The sequence below is a fragment of the Balaenoptera physalus genome (assembly GCF_965194825.1).
Source record: "Balaenoptera physalus genome assembly, chromosome: 13".
Classification (NCBI taxonomy): Eukaryota; Metazoa; Chordata; class Mammalia; order Artiodactyla; family Balaenopteridae; genus Balaenoptera; species Balaenoptera physalus.
The window spans coordinates 27,917,994-27,937,717 of record NC_138892.1 but is presented as its reverse complement, the minus strand read 5'-3'; the positions used below and the strand labels follow the sequence as shown (position 1 = coordinate 27,937,717).

The 19,724-nt window shown below is 42.5% G+C and overlaps 1 protein-coding gene and 1 long non-coding RNA gene across 5 annotated transcripts in view; one reads left to right on the top strand and one right to left on the bottom strand.

Moving 5' to 3' along the window:
- The window catches only part of EEA1 (early endosome antigen 1), a 143,238-nt gene extending 127,067 nt beyond the window's left edge, over positions 1–16,171 (bottom strand). The window contains exon 1 of one of the 3 annotated variants that reach the window (XM_082418867.1): positions 11,648–16,171. In XM_082418867.1, the coding sequence (XP_082274993.1) occupies positions 11,648–11,671 (24 nt within the window). In that variant the 5' untranslated portion in view covers positions 11,672–16,171. The remainder of the gene's footprint in view (positions 1–11,647) is intronic. The other 2 variants (XM_082418865.1, XM_082418866.1) reach the window with 2 other exon arrangements.
- LOC309640424 lies at positions 7,603–13,110 on the top strand. Of its 2 annotated transcripts, XR_014252204.1 has the most exons (3): positions 7,603–10,916; positions 10,995–11,118; positions 11,277–13,110. It is a non-coding gene; the product is annotated as an uncharacterized lncRNA (long non-coding RNA). The 2 variants fall into 2 exon arrangements; XR_014252205.1 differs by lacking the exon at positions 7,603–10,916 and having other exon boundaries at positions 10,924–11,118.
- Positions 16,172–19,724: the final 3,553 nt, after the last annotated feature.

The window sequence follows — 19,724 nt, the reverse complement described above, 5'->3', positions numbered from 1 at the left end:
ATCTTTATTCACATTATATCATTTAATCATCACAACAATCCTTTGGATAAAGTCAAAGGAATTGTTCCCATTTAACCAAGGGGGAAAAATAAGGTTAAAGAAACTAAGTAGGTTGCTAGCTAAGATTACAAATGTAATCATGCACAGAGCTGAGATTCCACCTGACTTAAACAAAATGCTCTCAAAGTTAAACCATCCACTATGCTACAAGCCCTATGCTTCTTCTCAATTTTCCTTTTCTGAACTTTTCAGATTTCCATGATGTACATGATTTATTTTTATAACCAGAAATATATTCTTTTATTATTTCTAAATATTCTATTTTAAAACTAAATCATTGCTTTAAATATTTGGAAGTTGCAAACAGATATAACAAGGTTTTATCAGAAAAATTAATGTCTTATAGAACAAAATAAACCCATACTTCCTTATCAGAGGTCCAACTCAATACGATTACCTCTTAATCAATCCCCCACAACAGAGTGTGTTTTGGCATAACACTACACAAAGTCAGGAATTCTTAAAACACTTTCCAAATATTATTTAGCTAATAAAGTCCCAATAAAGTATCACTGAGACGCTAGAAAAACTTTTATATTAGCATACTTATGTAAAACTTAACCATAGTCTAATATTAAACATTGAAACGAGGGAAAGGATGTGGTTTTTATTAAATTCCATCTGCTGCTATGACCCATGCAATACTTAAACAGATGTCTATGCAACTAAGTTATTCATGTTCAATATGTCAATCAATCACAGTGTAAGCAATGGCCATGGATCTATCCCAAAGTAAGTTATCCTACCGCAGCCCATACTGAGAACATAGTCCAAGACAGCCAGGGTATATGACCCCATGTCTACTGCCAATCGACCAAATGTGATCACCTGGACCCAAAAGCAGCCATTCACAAGCTAGCTAGCAACCAATAAAATGGCTCAGTGGCAAAACAGACAAACAAACCCCAGTGTGAACAATGAACTACTGCTGAGCTCCATGCTTAGGCCTTTAAACTGCAAACTTTGAAGAGAAATGACTGACTAGTTACACAGAGACTTCCCTGGTGGTCCAATGGTTAAGACTCCACGCTCCCAACGCAGGGGCCCAGGTTCGATCCCTGGTCAGGGAACTAGATCTCGCGTGCCGCAACAAAGAGCCCGAATGCCACAACTAAAAAAAGATCCCACATGCCACAACGAAGATCCCACGAGCCACAACGAAGATCCCATGAGCCGCAACAAAGATCTTGCACGCAGCAACGAAGATCTCACGTGCTGCAACTAAGACCCAGCACAGCCAAATAAATAAATAAATATTAAAAAAAAAAAAAATTAGCCACACAAACTGGCACTAAACAGATACACATCAAAGTCATGAGGTAAATAAGAGTACAGGAGGGACTTAAGTAAATCAAAGTTATAACCCAGCCAAAGTTTCAAAAGACCACTGACTCTTGAGAATGCAGAAGCTATGAAGGAAAAAACTAGAATAGAGGGTAAGAAAACTAGCTGGCACCAAATGAACCTAACCAGAACTATAATCACTATTTCAGAGCCACAGTAAAGCTTATTCCTAGAATGATCTGTAAAAGATGTGTTTCATGGTATCACAATTCCTAAAAGGAGGACTCCTAAGAATCAAATGACCTCAGTCCACTCCCAACCTCAGCTGACTAAACCAGCAGCAGACACCTGACCCAGAGGAAGCAACTCCATCATTGGCCAGCCAGAGACCTACGCGTGACCCAACAAGAAAAGATGAGGAGGACATTTTTGATTCTTCTCTTGGGGTTTGGAAATTGAGACATTTGGCCAGTTGGCTATGCAAAGGTAAGGTGAAAAGCAAGTAGAATCATGTGGTCAGATGACCATTTGAGGTCTTGAGCATACTAAGCAAGGAGCAGCGAGGAGATGGACACAGAGATGCAGAGGCAAAATGCCAGTGGTCCAGGAGATTGGTGAGACAGAGGGGAGCACTGCCTCTGCCCTGACACCTTTCTAGGTTCTACTGTCTAGAGACCCAACTGTACAGCAATTCTTATTCTTAGATCACTTTGAAACCTTACAATAAATCCTCCTTTCAATTTAGACTGATTTGAGGAAGTTTATAATCCTTGAAAATAAAAAGCACTCATTAGAATATTGTCCAAGGATGACAGATTACATTCATGCATTTAATATTTAATTACTGTTTCCTCTCCTCCATATATCTTGGAAGAATAGTCTGCACTCCCTGTTTCTACACCCTTACTGTCCAGCCAATCATTTCTCGCCATGACTCTCCTGAAACTGAACTAGGTATGACCTAACTGTTCCATTCAGTGGATACTTCTCAGTCCTTATTTGAATTGACATCTCTTCAACATTCACACATATCTAATACTTGCCTCCACTTGTCTCCTGAGTGCTGGACCTACATATTTCCACCTGCCTAGTGAACATCTCTGTTGGGATGTCCATACCTCTAGTTCACACTCGTCTTCCTCCCCAAACCTGTTCTTCCTCCTCCTCTATTCTTCACCTTAGTTCCTTCCCCCCAGACTACTCACAAGTCAGTAAGTCCTATTAATTCTCCTAACTTTCTTGAAAATCTGTTCTTTCTCTATCCCCAAAGCCATTGTCTGATTCAAGCTTTCATCATCCCCTGGATTGACAATGAGAGATGCAGAAATTATGATTCAATGGAGGGACTTGGGAATCTTTTTTTTCTTTTTCTTTTTTTCTTCTCTTTTTTTAAGGATTCCAAATGATTCTAATGTGCAACAATTTTAGGAACTAAAACGTTATTACTTTCTAGCTGGTCTCTCCCTTTATGGAGCCATCCTCTCTACACAGCTACCAAGTCAACATGTATTACTGAAAATACACCAAGTATCAAACATTAATGTAGGTCCTACACACTAAGAAAGAAAAACAAAATCCCCACCCTAAGGGAGCTCAGTCTAGTAGTGGAGAAGTCAAGTATCACAAGAACAATGGAATAAGTTTTGCAGAGATCTATATACTAAGTGTTTTAGTATACTGAGCTACTATACACTAAGTGTTTATTGAATGCTGATACTGTGGTGAGTCTTCATGAACATTATTTCATTTAATCCTTCTACAATACTGTAAAGTACATATTATGCTCATTTTGCAGATAAAGCAGCTGGGTCTCAAAGAGCTTGAAATCTTGCACAAGATCTCACGCTCATGAATAGAGGAGGCCAGGTCTTAAACGATGGTCTAATTCCAAAAGCCCATTCTCTTAATTAGTATGGGGTGCTTTGGGAGAAAGAAAAAAGAGCAAGCAACTAACTTCTAGTATCCCCTAAACTGAGCAGCGTGGACAAGTAATGGTAGGGCACTCACAGCAGAATAAAGAGCTTCTACGGAGATGTGAAGGGATGAGAGATCAGGGGAAGTTGTGCGAAACACAGTTAGTGAGGATGGCAAGGTCAGTGAATGTACAGAGGTACGTGGAGATGAGCCTGAAATGGAATCTTTTTTCCCAAGGAACCAGAGCAGTATCGGCCTTGCATGCCAAGGTAAAGAGTCTGGACATCTCCTATGGGCACTGAGTTGTCACCAACAGATTTTAGACAGAAGACTGATTCACCTGATACACTTTTTATAAGGATCATAAGGGGAAAATATTTTTGGAGGGTTTTCCTTATTACAAATTTGATTATTTAAAAACTTTCCATGGCTCCATATTGTCTACTGTATAAAGTCCAAAATCCTTTCCAGTCTCATCTCATAACTATCCCCATCCACATGCGAAAAATTCACAATTCCCCTATGCTGTGCTAGGCTGCTTCAGGTTTTTGCATTTGCCTGGTCACTGTCTGTACAAATGCCTTCTCTCCCTTGTTGCTCCTTGCCTGAGTCTCTCCAGCTTCAGTAAGGCCTTTAACCATCTCCATTCCGTCTCCCTCCCTCCTCCTTTCACCACAGAATTAGTTACTTTTTCTTTTGTGCTCACATTCTTCCTCTGTATATCTATTGCCACATCACACTGCTTTGTAATTATTTAAGTATCTGTCTCCCCCATTAAATCCCTGCCAGCCCAGCACAGTAATGAGCACAGAATAAATGTTCAACAGTATGACAAATGACTTTCTACACACACACACACACACACACACACACATGAAGTTAAAAAAAAAAAGATAACAAGGGAGTGATAAGAAAAGCATTCCTTGAAGAAATCTGGAGTATGTAATAACAAAAAACCAACATTAGCAGCAAATAACATTTATAGAGTTTACTGTGTGCCAGATACAGTTGTAAAACCTTCACATGTATTAATTCATTTAATCCTCACAACAACTCTATGAGAAGGGTACTATTATTATGACTATTTTAATGAGCCACAGAGAAGTCAAGTTACTTGCCCAAAGCTACCCAGCTACTAAATAGGGTGCAGATGCCACTCCAGGCAGTCTGGCTCCAGAGTTCAGGTTCTTTTTTGTTTGTTGTTTTTTTCAGAGTTCAGGTTTTTTTACCAATAATTATATTGGGTTGGCCAAAAGGTTCATTCGGTTTTTTCCGTAAGATGGCTCTAGTGGCACTTAGTCATCTTTAACTTCATTCAAAACAATTTTGTTAGACTGTATGTGACAGCCGTCATATCAGCGTGCATTAAAAAAAAACTTATCAAAATCAGTGAATTTTTGTGTAGCTACTTTAATGTTGAAGATGGAAGAAAAAAAAGCAACATTTCGGCATATTATGCTTTATTATTTCAAGAAAGGTAAAAACGCAACCGAAATGCAAAAAGAAAGATTTGTGCAGTGTATGGATAAGGTACTGTGACTGAACATGTCAAAAGTGGTTTGCAAAGTTTTGTGCTGGAGATTTCTCATTGGACGATGCTCAGGGTCAGGTACACCAGTTGAAGCGATTTGATAGCGATCAAATAGAGACATTAACTGAGAACAATCAACGTTATACCATGCGGGAGATGGCCGACATACTCAAAAGACATACTCAAAATATCCAAACCAAGCGTTGAAAATCATTTGCACCAGCTTGGTTATGTTAATCGCTTTGATGTTTGGGTTCACATAAATTAAGGGGAAAAAACCTTCTTGACCATATTTCCACAAGCCATTCTCTACTTAAACGTAATGAAAACTTTCCGTTTTTTAAAACAAATTGTGATGGGCGATTAAAAGTGGATACCGTACAATAATGTGCAACGGAAGAGATCGTGGGGAAGAGAAATAAAACACCACCAGCCACACCAAAGGCCAGTCTTCATCCAAAGAAGGTGATGTTGTGTATATGGTGGGATTGGAAGGGAGTCCTCTATTATGAGCTCCTTCCAGAAAACCAAAAAATTAATTCCAACAAGTACTGCTCCTAATTAGACCAACTGAAAGCAGCACTCGACGAAAAGCGTCCAGAATTAGTCAACAGAAAACGCATAATCTTCCATCAGGATAACACAAGACCACATGTTTCTTTCATGACCAGGCAAAAACTGTTACAGCTTGGCTGGGAAGTTCTGATTCATCCACCGTGTTCACCAGACATTGCACCTTCGGATTTCCATTTAGGTCTTTACAAAATTCTCTTAATGGAAAAAATTTCAGTTCCGTGGAAGACTGTAAAAGGCACCTGGAACAGTTCTTTGCTCAAAAAGATAAAAAGTTTTGGGAAGATGGAATTATGAAGTTGCCTGAAAAATGGCAGAAAGTAGTGGAACAAAAGGGTGAATACGTTATTCAATAAAGTTCTTGGTGAAAATGAAAAACGTGTCTTTTATTTTTACTTAAAATCCGAAGGCACTTTTTGGCTAACTCAATACTATCTCTTTAGCTCAAGCAAAAGACACCAGTATAAGGAAACAGTTCCAGCCTTGGTTCTTTTATATCTTAATCTCTTTTTTATTCTTAACACACTAAAAATAAATCTACACAGTAAGAAAAAATTCCACTTCTTAAAATTCGCTTCAATAAATGAGTAATAATTTCATCAAATTTAAATGTGTAAATAACCTGGGACGCCTTCCCTAACATCTTAGTTTAGATCAGGGCCCTCTTGCTGTACACTCTTGGGGCTCCCTGTGCTTTCCTTCCTAACATTCACCCAAGGATGTGACCATATACTTATGTGATTCTTTGAACAGTTCCTCTGTCCTCCCCTGGATACTCAGCTCCACAGGGGTTCATGTCTATTTTACTCATCAATGCAGCTTCAGCATAGAGTAGACCCATAATAGATGTTTGAGAAGTAGATATGTCCAAAAGGCTTCCCTATTCATCACTTCTTTTTTCTGCTCATGTTGCCATCATCATAATGCAAATCATAATTACTTAGTGCCAAAAATATTAAAATCAATCTCATCTGATCTCCGCCTATATTCTCTTATGGTTTTATACATCTCATGCAACACTGACAAATTAATCTTCCTAAAACATTCCTTTACTTGTTCAAAAAATATTAACTCCTACTATGTGCCTAAAGGAAACCAGAACGACACCCCAAAATATGTCACTTTGGCATATTGATTATTTTTAATTAAAGGCATTTAAGAACCAGCAGGTACAAGAAGAACATTCTGGGGACTTCCCTGGTGATGCAGTGGTTACGAATCTGCCTGCCAATGCAGGGGACACGGGTTCGAGCCCTGGTCTGGGAAGATCCCACATGCCGCGGAGCAACTGGGCCCGTGAGCCACAACTACTGAGCCAGCGCGTCTGGAGCCCGTGCTCCGCAACAAGAGAGGCCGCGACAGTGAGAGGCCCGCGCACCGCGATGAAGAGTGGCCCCCGCTTGCCGCAACACAGCCAAAAATAAATAAATAAAATTTATTAAAAAAAATAATTAAACATTTATTGATTGATTGATTGCTATGTTGGGTCTTCGTTTCTGTGCGAGGGCTTTCTCCAGTTGCGGCAAGCGGGGGCCACTCTTCATCGCGGTGCGCGGGCCTCTCACTGTCGCGGCCTCTCTTGTTGCGGAGCACGGGCTCCAGACGCGCTGGCTCAGTAGTTGTGGCTCACGGGCCCAGTTGCTCCGCGGCATGTGGGATCTTCCCAGACCAGGGCTCGAACCCGTGTCCCCTGCATTGGCAGGCAGATTCGTAACCACTGCATCACCAGGGAAGCCCCCTCAATAATTTTTATATTGACCATATGTTCAAATATTTTAGATATATTGGGTCAAAGAAAATATATTTTAAAAAGTAATTTCACCTCTTTTCACTTTTTTAAAATGTGGCTACTAGAAGCTTTAAATTACATATGTGATTGCTATTTGCATTGGACTAGAGCTAGATGACCAAGAATCTCCACAATGAGGTGTCACACTGTCTTTGTAAGTTTCTCTCTCAATTTCTTTCTGCTCTAAGCAGACCTCTCTCTCTAAGTCACTTGGTTTTAAGCTACTTAACGGTAAGGAGCAGTTTTACTCACTGTTGTACCTCCAGTATCTAGCACATATCCAGAGTTATAAACATTTGTTTATTGAAAGGCAATATGCAAGCAAAGGCAGGAGGGAGGGCAGGAAGAATGAAATCATTCCCACCTCTGAGTCTTTGTTTATACTGTAACTCCTTCCTAGAATGAAAGTAACTCTCTTCCTCTCCTAATCACCTTTTCAAAACCCCATCTCTTGCCCATTTTCTCCAAGGAGACGCGTCACTCTAACAGGTTCATTCTGATTGGTCCTCCTCTGTACTACTACAGCCTTCACTGTCTATATAATTTACTTTGGCACTTAATCATATAAGTTCCCTGAGAGAGAGGTCAGATCTCGTATTTTTCCCATATCTTCCACAATGACTGGCATAGTGCTAACCATATGAGTTGAGCGGTGGAGGAAAGGGCAACAAGGTGCTAAAAAAAGGAAATGGATTGAGTTGGGAAAACTTGGCTCTAGCCTCAGCTTTGACATCTACTGTGTTGCCTTAGATAAATCACTCAATCTCTCACTTCCTACTTCCTCATTTTTAAAATCAGAGAGACTCATTACCCATAAGCCTTCTATTTCCACAATTCTAGAATTAAACCCATTTTTTTCTTTAGCAATATTATTCATATATACCAATAAAAGGAAATCTAATACACTTAAGGATCTTATTGTGATTTAACTTACTGTTAAATCACAATAAGATCCTTAAGAAAGAAATAGCAAAGAAGTTTATAAACTGCCTAAAGTACTAAATGCTGATGTCTTTCCAGCCATGAAGCACTTTAAATCCACATTTCTCTTCAAAGCCTATTAAGCACAATAATCAATACATACATATTGGAGCTACCCCAATTTTTTTTTTTTCAGATTCTTACAAGCCTCAAAGAAACACCTTTTAGTAGCTAAGGGAAAAAAGAAAAAGAACCAGAAACTAAATGTTCTATAAAGTACCCTAGGACCTTATCGGTGATGTTCAAAGATGCTGAGTTACAATTGATTATAAGCACATTGTCTGTTACTTCTTTCAAAAATGCTACTTAAAGGACACTATTCAGGGACTTCCCTGGTGGCACAGTGGTTAAGAATCCGCCTGCCAATGCAGGGGACAGAGTTTCAAGCCCTGGTCCAGGAAGACCCCACATGCCGCGGAGCAACTAAGCCCGTGTGCCACAACTACTGAAGCCCGAGCAACTAGAGCCCGTGCTCTGCAACAAAGAAGCCACCGCAATGAGAAGCCCGCGCACCACAACGAAGAGTAGCCCCTGCTCGCAGCGACTAGAGAAAGCCCAAGCACAGCAACGAAGACCCAACGCAGCCAAAAATAGATAAATAAATTTATTTAAAAAATATAAAACATAAAGGACGCTATTCAGAAGAAAATTACAACAGTTAAAATGAAAAGGTCATGTGAAAACAGAATGCTAAAGGTATGCGACTTAATTTCAAAGCATGAAGGCCATTTCAAATAAATCTCTAAATCAGCAACCTTAGTTTTAATCTTATATCTTATGACCTCTGCTGAGAAATAAGATTATCAGGGTGGGGTAAAATAAAATGGTTGCCATGTTACATAATTTAAAGATTCAAGTTATACTTGCTAGTAAATAGCACCTGTGGAGCTCATACTAGTAATACAAATTACAAGATTTCTTTAAGGCTTTATCCAAATGCCCCTATTAAATGCTGAGCATTAACAGTGACCCATCTATAAGAGCCGAACTCCTCCCAGGTGACTCTAGGTCCTCTCCTGATCTGGTCTGAGCTACCTCTGCAGCCTCACCTCCCACCAATCCCTGCATATCTTTTCACTCCCTAAACTTAAATGTTCACATTCCCCTTAACATTACTTGCCCCATTTTGTGACTTCTTGTCTAGGTATTTGCGGTTCGCTCAGCCCAACCTGCCCTCCACTCTTCTGAGCTGCAAATATGCCCTCCTCCCAGAAGCTTTTCCTGATTGCCCTAAAACCCTCCCACAAAGTGGCCCCCAGGCACTATTCATTCTTCTATTGCAAAGAACTGCCATTACTTTTAAATGTCCACTTCCCCAACCAGCTGTGAGTCCTAAAAGGCGGGCCCATATCTTATTTAACTGGTTCCCAGCACCTAGCAGATGCTTTGCATTTACTGACACTCAATATAAGGACATTGAAAAAAATAAAGTTAAGTGGTTAACGATGAGAAACAATTCAAACTTTCCTATAAAAGAGTATATAAATTTAAGACAGTGGTCTCAACCAGGGCAATTTTGCCCCTAGGTGACATTTGGCAAAGTCTTCAGATATTTTTGGTTGTCACAACAGGGGGGAGGGGATTTGGGAGTGCTACTGCATCCAGTGGGTAGAAGCCAGGGATGCTGCTCAATATCCTACAGCGCAAAGGACAGCCCCCAGCAACCAAGAACTATCCAGTCACAAATACCAATAATGCCATGGTTAGAAAACTCAGTTGTCAACTGGCTTACTCAAGTGTGATGATTCCTTATCATATCTCAGCAATAACCAGAATAAATTCCAATTTTGTGGTTTCAGCTGAAACTTCTGTAGCCATCGATGTGTATGCACCAACACTCAAAATGATCTTTATATAATCGTAACACTTAACAACATTAAACCGAGAGTACTGGAAAGCAGTTCGTATTTCTGAAAACTAATCTACAACTACTAGAAGCTACTCTTAAGTCAGTAAACACTTTATTTATAAACTATAAAGCAAACCACAGGCGAACTAATTTTCAGCTGTGGAATTATGTGACGGAAACACAATCTGAGGCATGAGGTAATCAGTCAGTTCCTTCAGGTCTGACGAGAGAAAAAATCTCTAAGTAGTGGAAGTAAATCACGCACAGGTGTCTTTAATGTTGAACACAGGAACTGATGACCAGTGTAAAGGGCATGCCCTCGCTACTGCCAAAATCAGCGCTTATCAAGATTTCAAAAAACTCCGACAAAACATTGCAAAAAATCATCAAATGTCAATACAGGGTGGAAGATACAGAAGTTAACTATTTCTCCCCCTGATATATGACCAAGTTCCACATGACTTGAACATTTCCCAAAGCTATGCAGGAGCAAGGACACTCCCTTTCTACATAGTGGATGACTCAACTCTTTGGTACATTCCTTGACTGAATGCTACGAGTTCACTAACTCCTTTTGCCCTTGGAACTAGTTATCCTACTCCCTCAGTAACCAACTAATGGGTTTGGCACCAACTTTTCAGTCATTTACATTTTGTTGCACCCCATCGGTCTCAAAAAGAAATTAAGGAAAAAAAAAAAAAAAAAAAAAAAAGCTAACCAAAACAAAAAGTTGAGTAACAGTGACTCCTACAGAAAAGATTTTGTTATTCTAGGAACAGATTCCTAAACAAAACACCTACAGCTTTCCAATGCTCTAATCCTTGTATCTTCAGGCTTTTCCAGATTTGACATAGAGAGAGCACTGGCAGAAAGTAAAGGAGTGTACCGTTGGATCAAGCTGACAACGGATCTATACTTGCACGGCTCAAAAAAAGGTACTGGGCTGGGAGGGGAAAACGCATTTTTAAATGGGGGGCGTGTGGGGTAGGGGAGTTGCCAACAGTGAGTAATAGCTTCCTTCGCAGCGGACTTTAGCCAGTTAAGTGTCGGTACAGCGACTGGGCCAACGTTAGGCCTGGTTTCACCACATTACCCCGCAGTGCTGCCCAGATGAGATTACGAATCCGCGTGAGGCAGGTGCGTGTCGGGTAAAGTTGCGGGCCACGCCGGGCGGGGCGCTGGGGGAAGAGCCGAGCTAGCCTCCCGAGGTCTCCCACCCGGCGTGCTCCAGCCCGGCGGGCGGCTGGCCGGCCGGACCCGCGGGCACTAACTCTCCATTTTCACTGCCATTCCAGAATCTGGCAGGAACGCGCCGGCGCCACACCCTCCCGCCCGGCCGCCCGCTCGCACTGACAGCCCGCGCGGGTGCGGGGCCCGGGCCTGTGCGCCGGGGGCCGCGGGGGACCCGGCCCCGCCCCGGCCTGCTGCCCCGCCAGCGCCCCGCCCGCCCCCTGCCCCCCGCCCCCCCGCGGCCCGCCCCCAGAGCAGACGACCGAGGCCTAATCGCCGCCTGGGCTGCGGGGCCTAAAGAAGGAGGGGGCCGGCGCTGAAGAGGGGGCGGCCACGCCGCCGCCGCCTTGGCTACTCAGCGAGGCGGCAGCTTCCGCGGCCCTGGGCTCCGGCTCTCCCGCTCACGTGCTCCTGAAAGACGGTTTCACTCTCTTACCCTCTGCAAAATCCTCCTTAACATGGCTTAAACACCACCCGGCGCCGCCCCGGTGACTCTCCGAACCTTCCGCGGGGCCACTCAGTACTCGGGGGTACGCGAGAGGGAGGGACTGAGCCGGGAAAGGACTGGGAGGAGGTCGGGGCGAGGCTGTAGCGGCGGCCACTCGGGCTGCCCCGACTTCCCCACAGGCGGCGAGAGGGAGCGCGCGCGAGCGAGCGAAGAGGTAGCCAGCGAGCGCCCGCCCGCCAGCCTGCCGGGCCGCCCCCGTAACTGACAGTTAGGCGGACCCGCCCGCCACCGCCCCGCCCTCTCGGCCTGTCCATCTGCGGGAGGCGGGGTTGGAAGGGGCCTGGCCCGCGCCTGCGGCCAATCGGAAGCGGCGGCGGCGTGGGCGGTTGCGTGACGGACAGGCGGCAGGACGCTGGCGCCGCCGCTCCTTCCGGCGGGCTGGGGGACAACGCGGGCGCCGAACGCACGCCCGCACTCTGTCAGAGGACGCGCCCGCGCGCAGACAACGTACCCTCTAGGGGAACCTGGAGGGGGTCCCTGACCGCGACGCAAGAAGGGGTCTCTGGGCGGGTACCTGGGACGGCACCTCAGATTACTCTGTAAAATTTGTCACTGTGACCCCGGCATTGGCCGTTCCTGAACTGGATCCTCATTTCTGCTGGAAGCGCTTGGAAGCAAAGGAGAGAATCGCAGACACGATTAACCGGTCTGATGGGCTTTTTTTCTCCCCTGGTCCAACCCCTGGCGCCTTTCCGTACTCCCTTCCTGCTTCTAATATCAGCCAAAGGGAAAGTAAAGAATCGGAAGAAAGGGTAGGAAGAAACTGGAATTTGAGTTGGTAAGAGAAGTTTGGGGTTGTTATCTTTGGACTATAGCAACAATAATGGACTGATGTCGCTAACATGTTGCACCATCTAAAGCCCACGCTTGGCCCATTCTCCTAGGGAATTTTAAATCCTCTTCTGACAATAGATGTATGAAGTGAATCGACCTTAATGCGTCTGTTTCATAGATTAAGAAAAAATAATGAGGTCACAGATAAACAGTGTGCCAAAACAAGGACGTGGACTTGGAAGTGGACTTGGACCTGACTTCCAGGCACGATGTTATTATTTAAACTCAAAAATACAGCTGCGGAATCCTACCATTCTGCCAGTATTCACGAGCCAAGAGGTTCGACTTTACCTTGAGGAGGGGGAAAGAGAAGCCTTTAATAATGTTTAAGTAGGAAAGGAGAGGAGGAGAATAATGCAACTAACCTTGCTGGGGGTGGGAGGGGAGGGTGGGGATCTGAAGTCTACCAAGCAATGAATGGAGCGCTTATTAGAAAATACCCACAGATCTTCTGAAAAAAATGCAGCAAATCTTATTTTCAAATTACTTAATGTAAAAGTGTTTTGTAAAATGTAAATAAAGCATTATATGATGTAATATGTTGTTTCCATCCAAAACATATCTGTTTTTTAATGTGTGTCTGTGTCTATAGTGCAGCAAAACAGTCGTGCCTACAACTCATACATTATTAATCACTATTGATGATAGTGCACTTAAGTACTTCCAGGCAAACATAGCAAAGCACACACTTTTCCACCTTTCCAGACACAGGTACTTTATTTTCAGACAGTATGGGAAATATTTTCACTGAAGCAGAGTGATAAAACTGTGACATAATAAATATATTGAATAGATTTGGTCTCTGCCCCTGAGTGATAGGGTGATAAGAGCATCTTTTGTTGTAATGTTTGATCTACTGAGTGGTTGGGTGTCCCTAGATAGCTTTAGGGTGGGGGCTGAGTCATGATTAGAAGGTTGGAATTTTCCGGCCCACCTCCTGAAGCCAAGAGGAACTTCAAGACTTAATCCCCATTGGCCAGTGATATAATCAATCATGTCTATGTAATGGAACCTCCATAAAAACCCTAAATAACGAGGTTTGGAGAGCTTCCAGATTGAGGAACATCAAGATGCTGGGAGGAGGAAGTGTCTGGAGAGAATAGGGAAGCTTTGCACCCCTCCCCCCATACCTTGCCCTATGCATCTCCTCCATTTGGCTGTTCCTGAGTTGTAGCCTTTGTAATAAACCAGTAATAGTAAGTAAAGTATTTCTGTGAGTTCTGTGAGCCATTATAGCAAATTATCAAAGCTGGGGAGAGTGTTGTGGGAACACCCAATTTATAGCCAGTTGGCCCAAAGTACAGGTGACAACCTGAAAGTTTCAACTGGTATCTGAAGTAGGGGGCATTCTTGGTGGGACTGAGCCTTTAGTCTGTGGGGTCTGTGCTAACTCTGGGTTGTTAGTGCCAGAACTGAATTAAATTGTAGGACTCGGTGTGCAGGGAATTGGAGAATTGCTTGGTATGGAAAAAAACTCCACACATTTGGTGTCGTAAGTGTTGTAAGTAGAGAAAGGAAGCAGTTTTTTCCCTTTAAAGTGACACTTATTTCTATTTTTTATTTTTCAAAAATTAGTTTAAAGCTGCTTATTAATGTCACATGCTAAAGCCTTCTCCACTGGAATTCTCCAGTGGAATCTTTTGACTAATATAATAGACTCTCATCTACTGCTTAGCTAGATGAGTTATTCAAAAATCTGTGTGCTCCCCTGCAGCTTATGATAACTCCATCATTGGAATAATATACTAGGGAACTGAAAACTCCAAAAAAAATAAGCAGTGGGTGAGACATAATCATGTAAGAACATCCTTCACTAATGTAGCAGCTTCCCACACAAAACATTCCTATTTACCCATCTGGCTGTTAATTCCTATCCATTTAACTCTTTTACATCAATATTCCATCAATTCTTTGACTTCGTCAAGACCTCCAGTCCATTGGCCCTTCTTACGTTCTTACTATGGGCCATTTCCCTGGCATCCTCATTTCCGTCAAAACCCAGCTTAAAGCTATGATCCAACTTTATAGCACCGCCACCCTTTGCAAATATGCTTAACTTCAGCTCTCTCTTCCTCCATTGTTTTTGTCTAGCAGAACCCAGACCTGACTACCCAGCTCCTCTGTGCTGTACAGGAGCTGCTGAATATCACTAGAGATACATGTATACAGCTGGAGCTGCTGGGCTCATTTTACATTAACAGCCACAGATCTCAGGCACTCAACACAGTCCAGCAACAGTCCTGTTATACTTTCCTCCTGTCTTCTTTCTCTAGATCCCCAAATTGGCTTTCACACCTATAGTTCTTTCACTGTCTTACCTTGCATTTTCTTCCTAACCCACTCCAATCAAGTCTCCTTCTCATCTACTCCAATGAGTCTGCTCATATTAAGATTACTAATGACGTACATGTTTCCTAATCCAGTAATGAGTTTATTTTTTTTTTACTTTACTTGACTCTTGTTCACACTGAGAACAATAGACCACTCTCTCCTTGAATTTTTTTTTTTTTTAATTTTATTTTTGGCTGTGTTGGGGCTTCATTGCTGCGTGGGCTTTCTCTAGTTGCGGCGAGCGGGGGCTACTCTTCGTTGCGGTGCGCGGGCTTCTCATTGCAGTGGCTTCTCTTGTTGCGGAACACGGGCTCTAGGCATGCGGGCTTCAGTAGTTGTGGCACGTGGGCTCACTAGTTGTGGCACGTGGGCTCTAGAGCGCAGGCTCAGTAGTTGTGGCACAAGGGCTTAGTTGCTCCGCGGTATGAGGGACCTTCCCGGACCAGGGCTCGAACCCGTGTCCCCTGCATTGGCAGGCAGATTCTTAACCACTGCGCCACCAGGGAAGCCCCACTCCTTGAATTATTTTATTCTCTTGACTTGCTTGACATTATACTTTCTGGTTTTTCTCCTAAATGACCATTCCTTCTAAAACTTGTTTGAAGACTTCTCTACCGCATATCTTAACGTTAGAGAGCCCCCCACTCTGTTCTAGGCCCCTCCTTTCATCTATGGCACATGGCCTAGAAGTGATCTCAACCAGTCTCCTGGCTGTAAATTCACTTGTCTGCCCAAGTCTCTATCTCCAGTGCTGAACCTGCCCAGGTTTCCAGACTTGTATGACAAACCATCTACTTCATATTTCTTCTTCGATGAATGAGCATCTAATGAGCATCTCAAACTTAATATGAGCCAAACAAAACTGTTTCATTTTTATCTTCAGAATTGCTTCTTCACCAGTTCTCCTGTCTCAGTATGTCCTACCCCCAGCTACTAAGTTGGATCAAACCAGAAATCTTGACGTTATCTTTGGTTTCTCTCTTTATCTCATCACATCCCCTCCCTCCATCCAATCCATCAGAAAATCCTGACATGTTTACCTCCAAAACATACCCCAAATCTGCCACTTCTTTCCATTATCACCTCAGCCCACAGCACCTTCATCTCCTGTCCAGACTATTGGAATAGTTTCCTGGTTGGTCTCTCTGCTTTTACTTTGGCTTCCCTATAGCCCATTCACTACACAGCAGCCAGAAACAACTTTTTAAAATGCAAATTAAAGAATGTCACTGCCTTTCTTGATTGTAGCTCCCCATCACAATCACAATAAAATTCAAATACCTTATCCTGGCTCACACAACCTGTAGATCTGGCCCTGCCTGCTTCTCTGCCTTCCACTTATAAACACTTAGCTTACTATGCCCCAGCCTCCTTGAACTTTTTTTTTTTTTTAATTTATATTTGGCTGCGTTGGGTCTTCGTTGCTGTGCGCAGGCTTTCTCTGACTGTGGTCTTCGTTGCGGTGCGCAGGTTCTCACTGCGGTGGCTTCTCTTGTTGTGGAGCACAAGCTCTAGGTGCGCAGGCTTCAGTAGTTGTGGCTCATGGGCTCAGTAGTTGTGGCTCGCGGGCTCTAGAGTGCAGGCTCAGTAGTTGTGGCACACAGGCTTAGTTGCTCTGCAGCATGTGGGATCTTCCCGGACCAGGGCTCAAACCCGTGTCCCCTGCATTGGCAGGCAGATTCTCAACCACTGTGCCACCAGGGAAGTCCCTCCTTGAACATGTATTCCTCAGCTGCACAAAGCTTATTCCTGACTTTGCACCAAACAGTTCCTATTTAGGAAATGCCTTTCCCTGAGATCTTGTGATTAATTTCTTGGCATTCATACTGCACTTTAAAAGTCATCTCCTCAGAGATAGCTTCAGGGATCACCTCATCTAAAGTGCTAAAGCAGTCTCCAATCTATCACATCACCCATTCTAATTCTCTGCATAGCAGAGAAAACTATCATTTCTGACTTTTCTTGTTTCTCTATTCACGTCCCCCACAACAAGAATATAAGGGTCTTGTCTCTTGTTCACTGGTGTGTCCCCAATAATTAAAACAATGCTCAACCCATGGTTAGCAATAAATATTTATTGATGAATGAATGAAGAAAGGAAGGAAGGTACTATGGCTTAGATGTTTGTGCCCACCTAAAATTCATATGTTGAAATCCTAACCCCCAAAGCTGACAGTATTAGTAGGTGGTGCCTTTAGGAGGTGATTAGGTCATGAGGGTGGAGCTCTCAAGAATGGGATTAGTGTTCTTATAAAAGAAACCATAAAGAACTCTCTAGTCCCTCTATGTGAGGATACAAGAGGTCTGTGACCCAGACAAGGCCCCTCACCCAACCATGCTGGCACCCTGGTCTTGGACTTCCAGCCTCCAGGACTGTGAGCAACAAATTTCTGCCACCCAGTCTGTGGAATTTTGTTATAGCAGCCTGAACTAAGACAGACGGGTATATAATCATTCCTGTAACAGTTGCCTTACAGGGTTCCTCAAACTAAGATCTTCCTACTTTTGAAGATATAGTCCATATCCAACAATCTTGAGAGTGATCCAACATCTTTTGATCCTACTCAGCAGTCTTTTTTCTTTTGATATAATATATATGTGTGTATGTTTCTTGACTCTTCAAAATTTTCCCAGTATTTATGAGAAACAACTTATTCTCCACCTTTGTAAATTCGAACATTTTTCTCCTTCTTAATTTCATGTGTGACCACCAAATAATTCATTTCCAATTAGAAGCAAATCTATGAAAAATCACAATACAACAAGCAAAGTGCAGCTGATGGCTCTGTATACGTAAAGCAAAGATAGTTTAGGGGTTCTAAGGAATACACACAGGACTACTAACCAGCTATTTGGCAGCAATTAGTTTTTATTTTTCTCAACTTAACTGAATTGTTCACTTTTGACAAATTATGTTAACATCATTGAACCAACTAACTGAAGTCTAGTATCAATTTGTGCTTCTTTCAGCCCGTGAGGGAAGGATGAGGAGGGAGGCAAAGACGAGAACTTCAAAGGAGTGGGGAGATACATGAATTCTCCAGAAGTCCCTACTGATTTTCTCCAAGTTGACTTGAGTAACTCCAAGAAAAGTATCAGGTCTCCATTGAGTTTCTTTGGAAGCAGGTTTAAGGAAGATCCAAAATAATAATTATGTTTTAAGAGCTATTAAAAATCATATATATGTACATATATATATGTATATGTATATGAATACACACACACACACACACACACACACACATATATATATATATACACATATATATATGGCCCTGGCTAAGCCTATTGCATTCAAACCACATGTTGAGTTGTTAGAGTACAAAATAGTCCATGGAATCATGTAGAGGTAGCACAACAAAAATTCCCATCTAATATAAGTTGGTAGAGCCACTATGAAAAACAGTATGGAGGCTCCTCAGAAAACTAAAAATAGAATTACCATATGATCCAACAATCCCACTCCTGGGCATATATCCAGACAAAACTCCAATCCAGAAAGATACATGCACCCCTATGTTCATAGCAGCACTACTCACAATAGCCAAGACATGGAAACAACATAAATGTCCATCGACAGATGAACGGATAAAGAAGATGTGGTACATATATACATGGACTACTACTCAGCCATAAAAAAGAATGAAATAATGCCATTTGTAGCAACATGGATGCAACTAGAGATTATCAAACTAAATGAAGTAAATCAGAAAGAGAAAGACAAATACCAGGACTCCCTGGCGGTCCAGTGGTTCCACTGCAGGGGCACAGGTTGGATCCCTGGGTGCGGAACTAAGATTACACATGCCGTGTGGCACGGCAAAAAAAAAGAAAAGAAAGACAAATACCATATGATATCACTTATATGTGGAATCTAAAATATGACACAAAGGAACCTATCTATCAAACAGAAACAGAAATAGAGAACAGACTTGTGGTTGTCAAGGGGGAGGGGGTTGTGGGAGGGATGGAGTGGGAGATTGGGGTTAGCAGATGTAAGCTGTTATATATATATATGGAATGGATAAACAACAAGGTCCTACTGTCCTACTGTATAGCACAGAGAACTATATTCAGTATCCTATGATAAACCATAATGGAAAAGAGTATAAAAAAAAGAATGTATATATATGTATAACGGAGTCACTTTGCTGTACAGCTGAAATTAATACAACATTGTAAATCAACTATACTTCAATTAAAAAACTGTTTTTAAAAGAAAGAAAGAAAGGAAGGAAGAAAGAAAAGGGAAAAAAAATTCCCATCTATGATAACAGTGTGAAATCTTGAGTGCCAATGTGACTCCTCCAGTCATACACAGAAAGTTCATGGTTGGGACTTTCTGACCTGGAAGACTCCTCATTCTGCTTGGGTTTCCTAAAACCACACATTTGGGGAACTACGAAAACAGTGGGGAGCTAGGTTAACTCATCTTTTTGATCTTGTGAAGATTCTTTATTTTGCCTATTTGAAAAAAAAAATTCAGTAGTAAATCAAAATGAAATTGATGTTAAATCAAATCCAAATCATCATTCCTATCAGTCTTCTAACTGAGACCAACCTGTGGACCCCCTACCTGCACAGCTAACTAAATGGAAAAAAACACATGGACTACTACAAAAGGTGGTGGTGTAGGCGAATTGTAGAAATGCAACTAACACCTGAAGTTCTGTTCTCACATGTTTCTAAAGTGTGTTTGTGAAGTCAGGTGAAGTGATTTAATGAGTTGGGTAGAGAGATGTCATCTGAGCGTTGGTCAGGGCTAGCATTTCCTTGGATTTGCTCAGTCCAGTGTTTTTCTAAGTATGTCCCTCCAAGACCTAAGTGGTCCCTCAGAGGC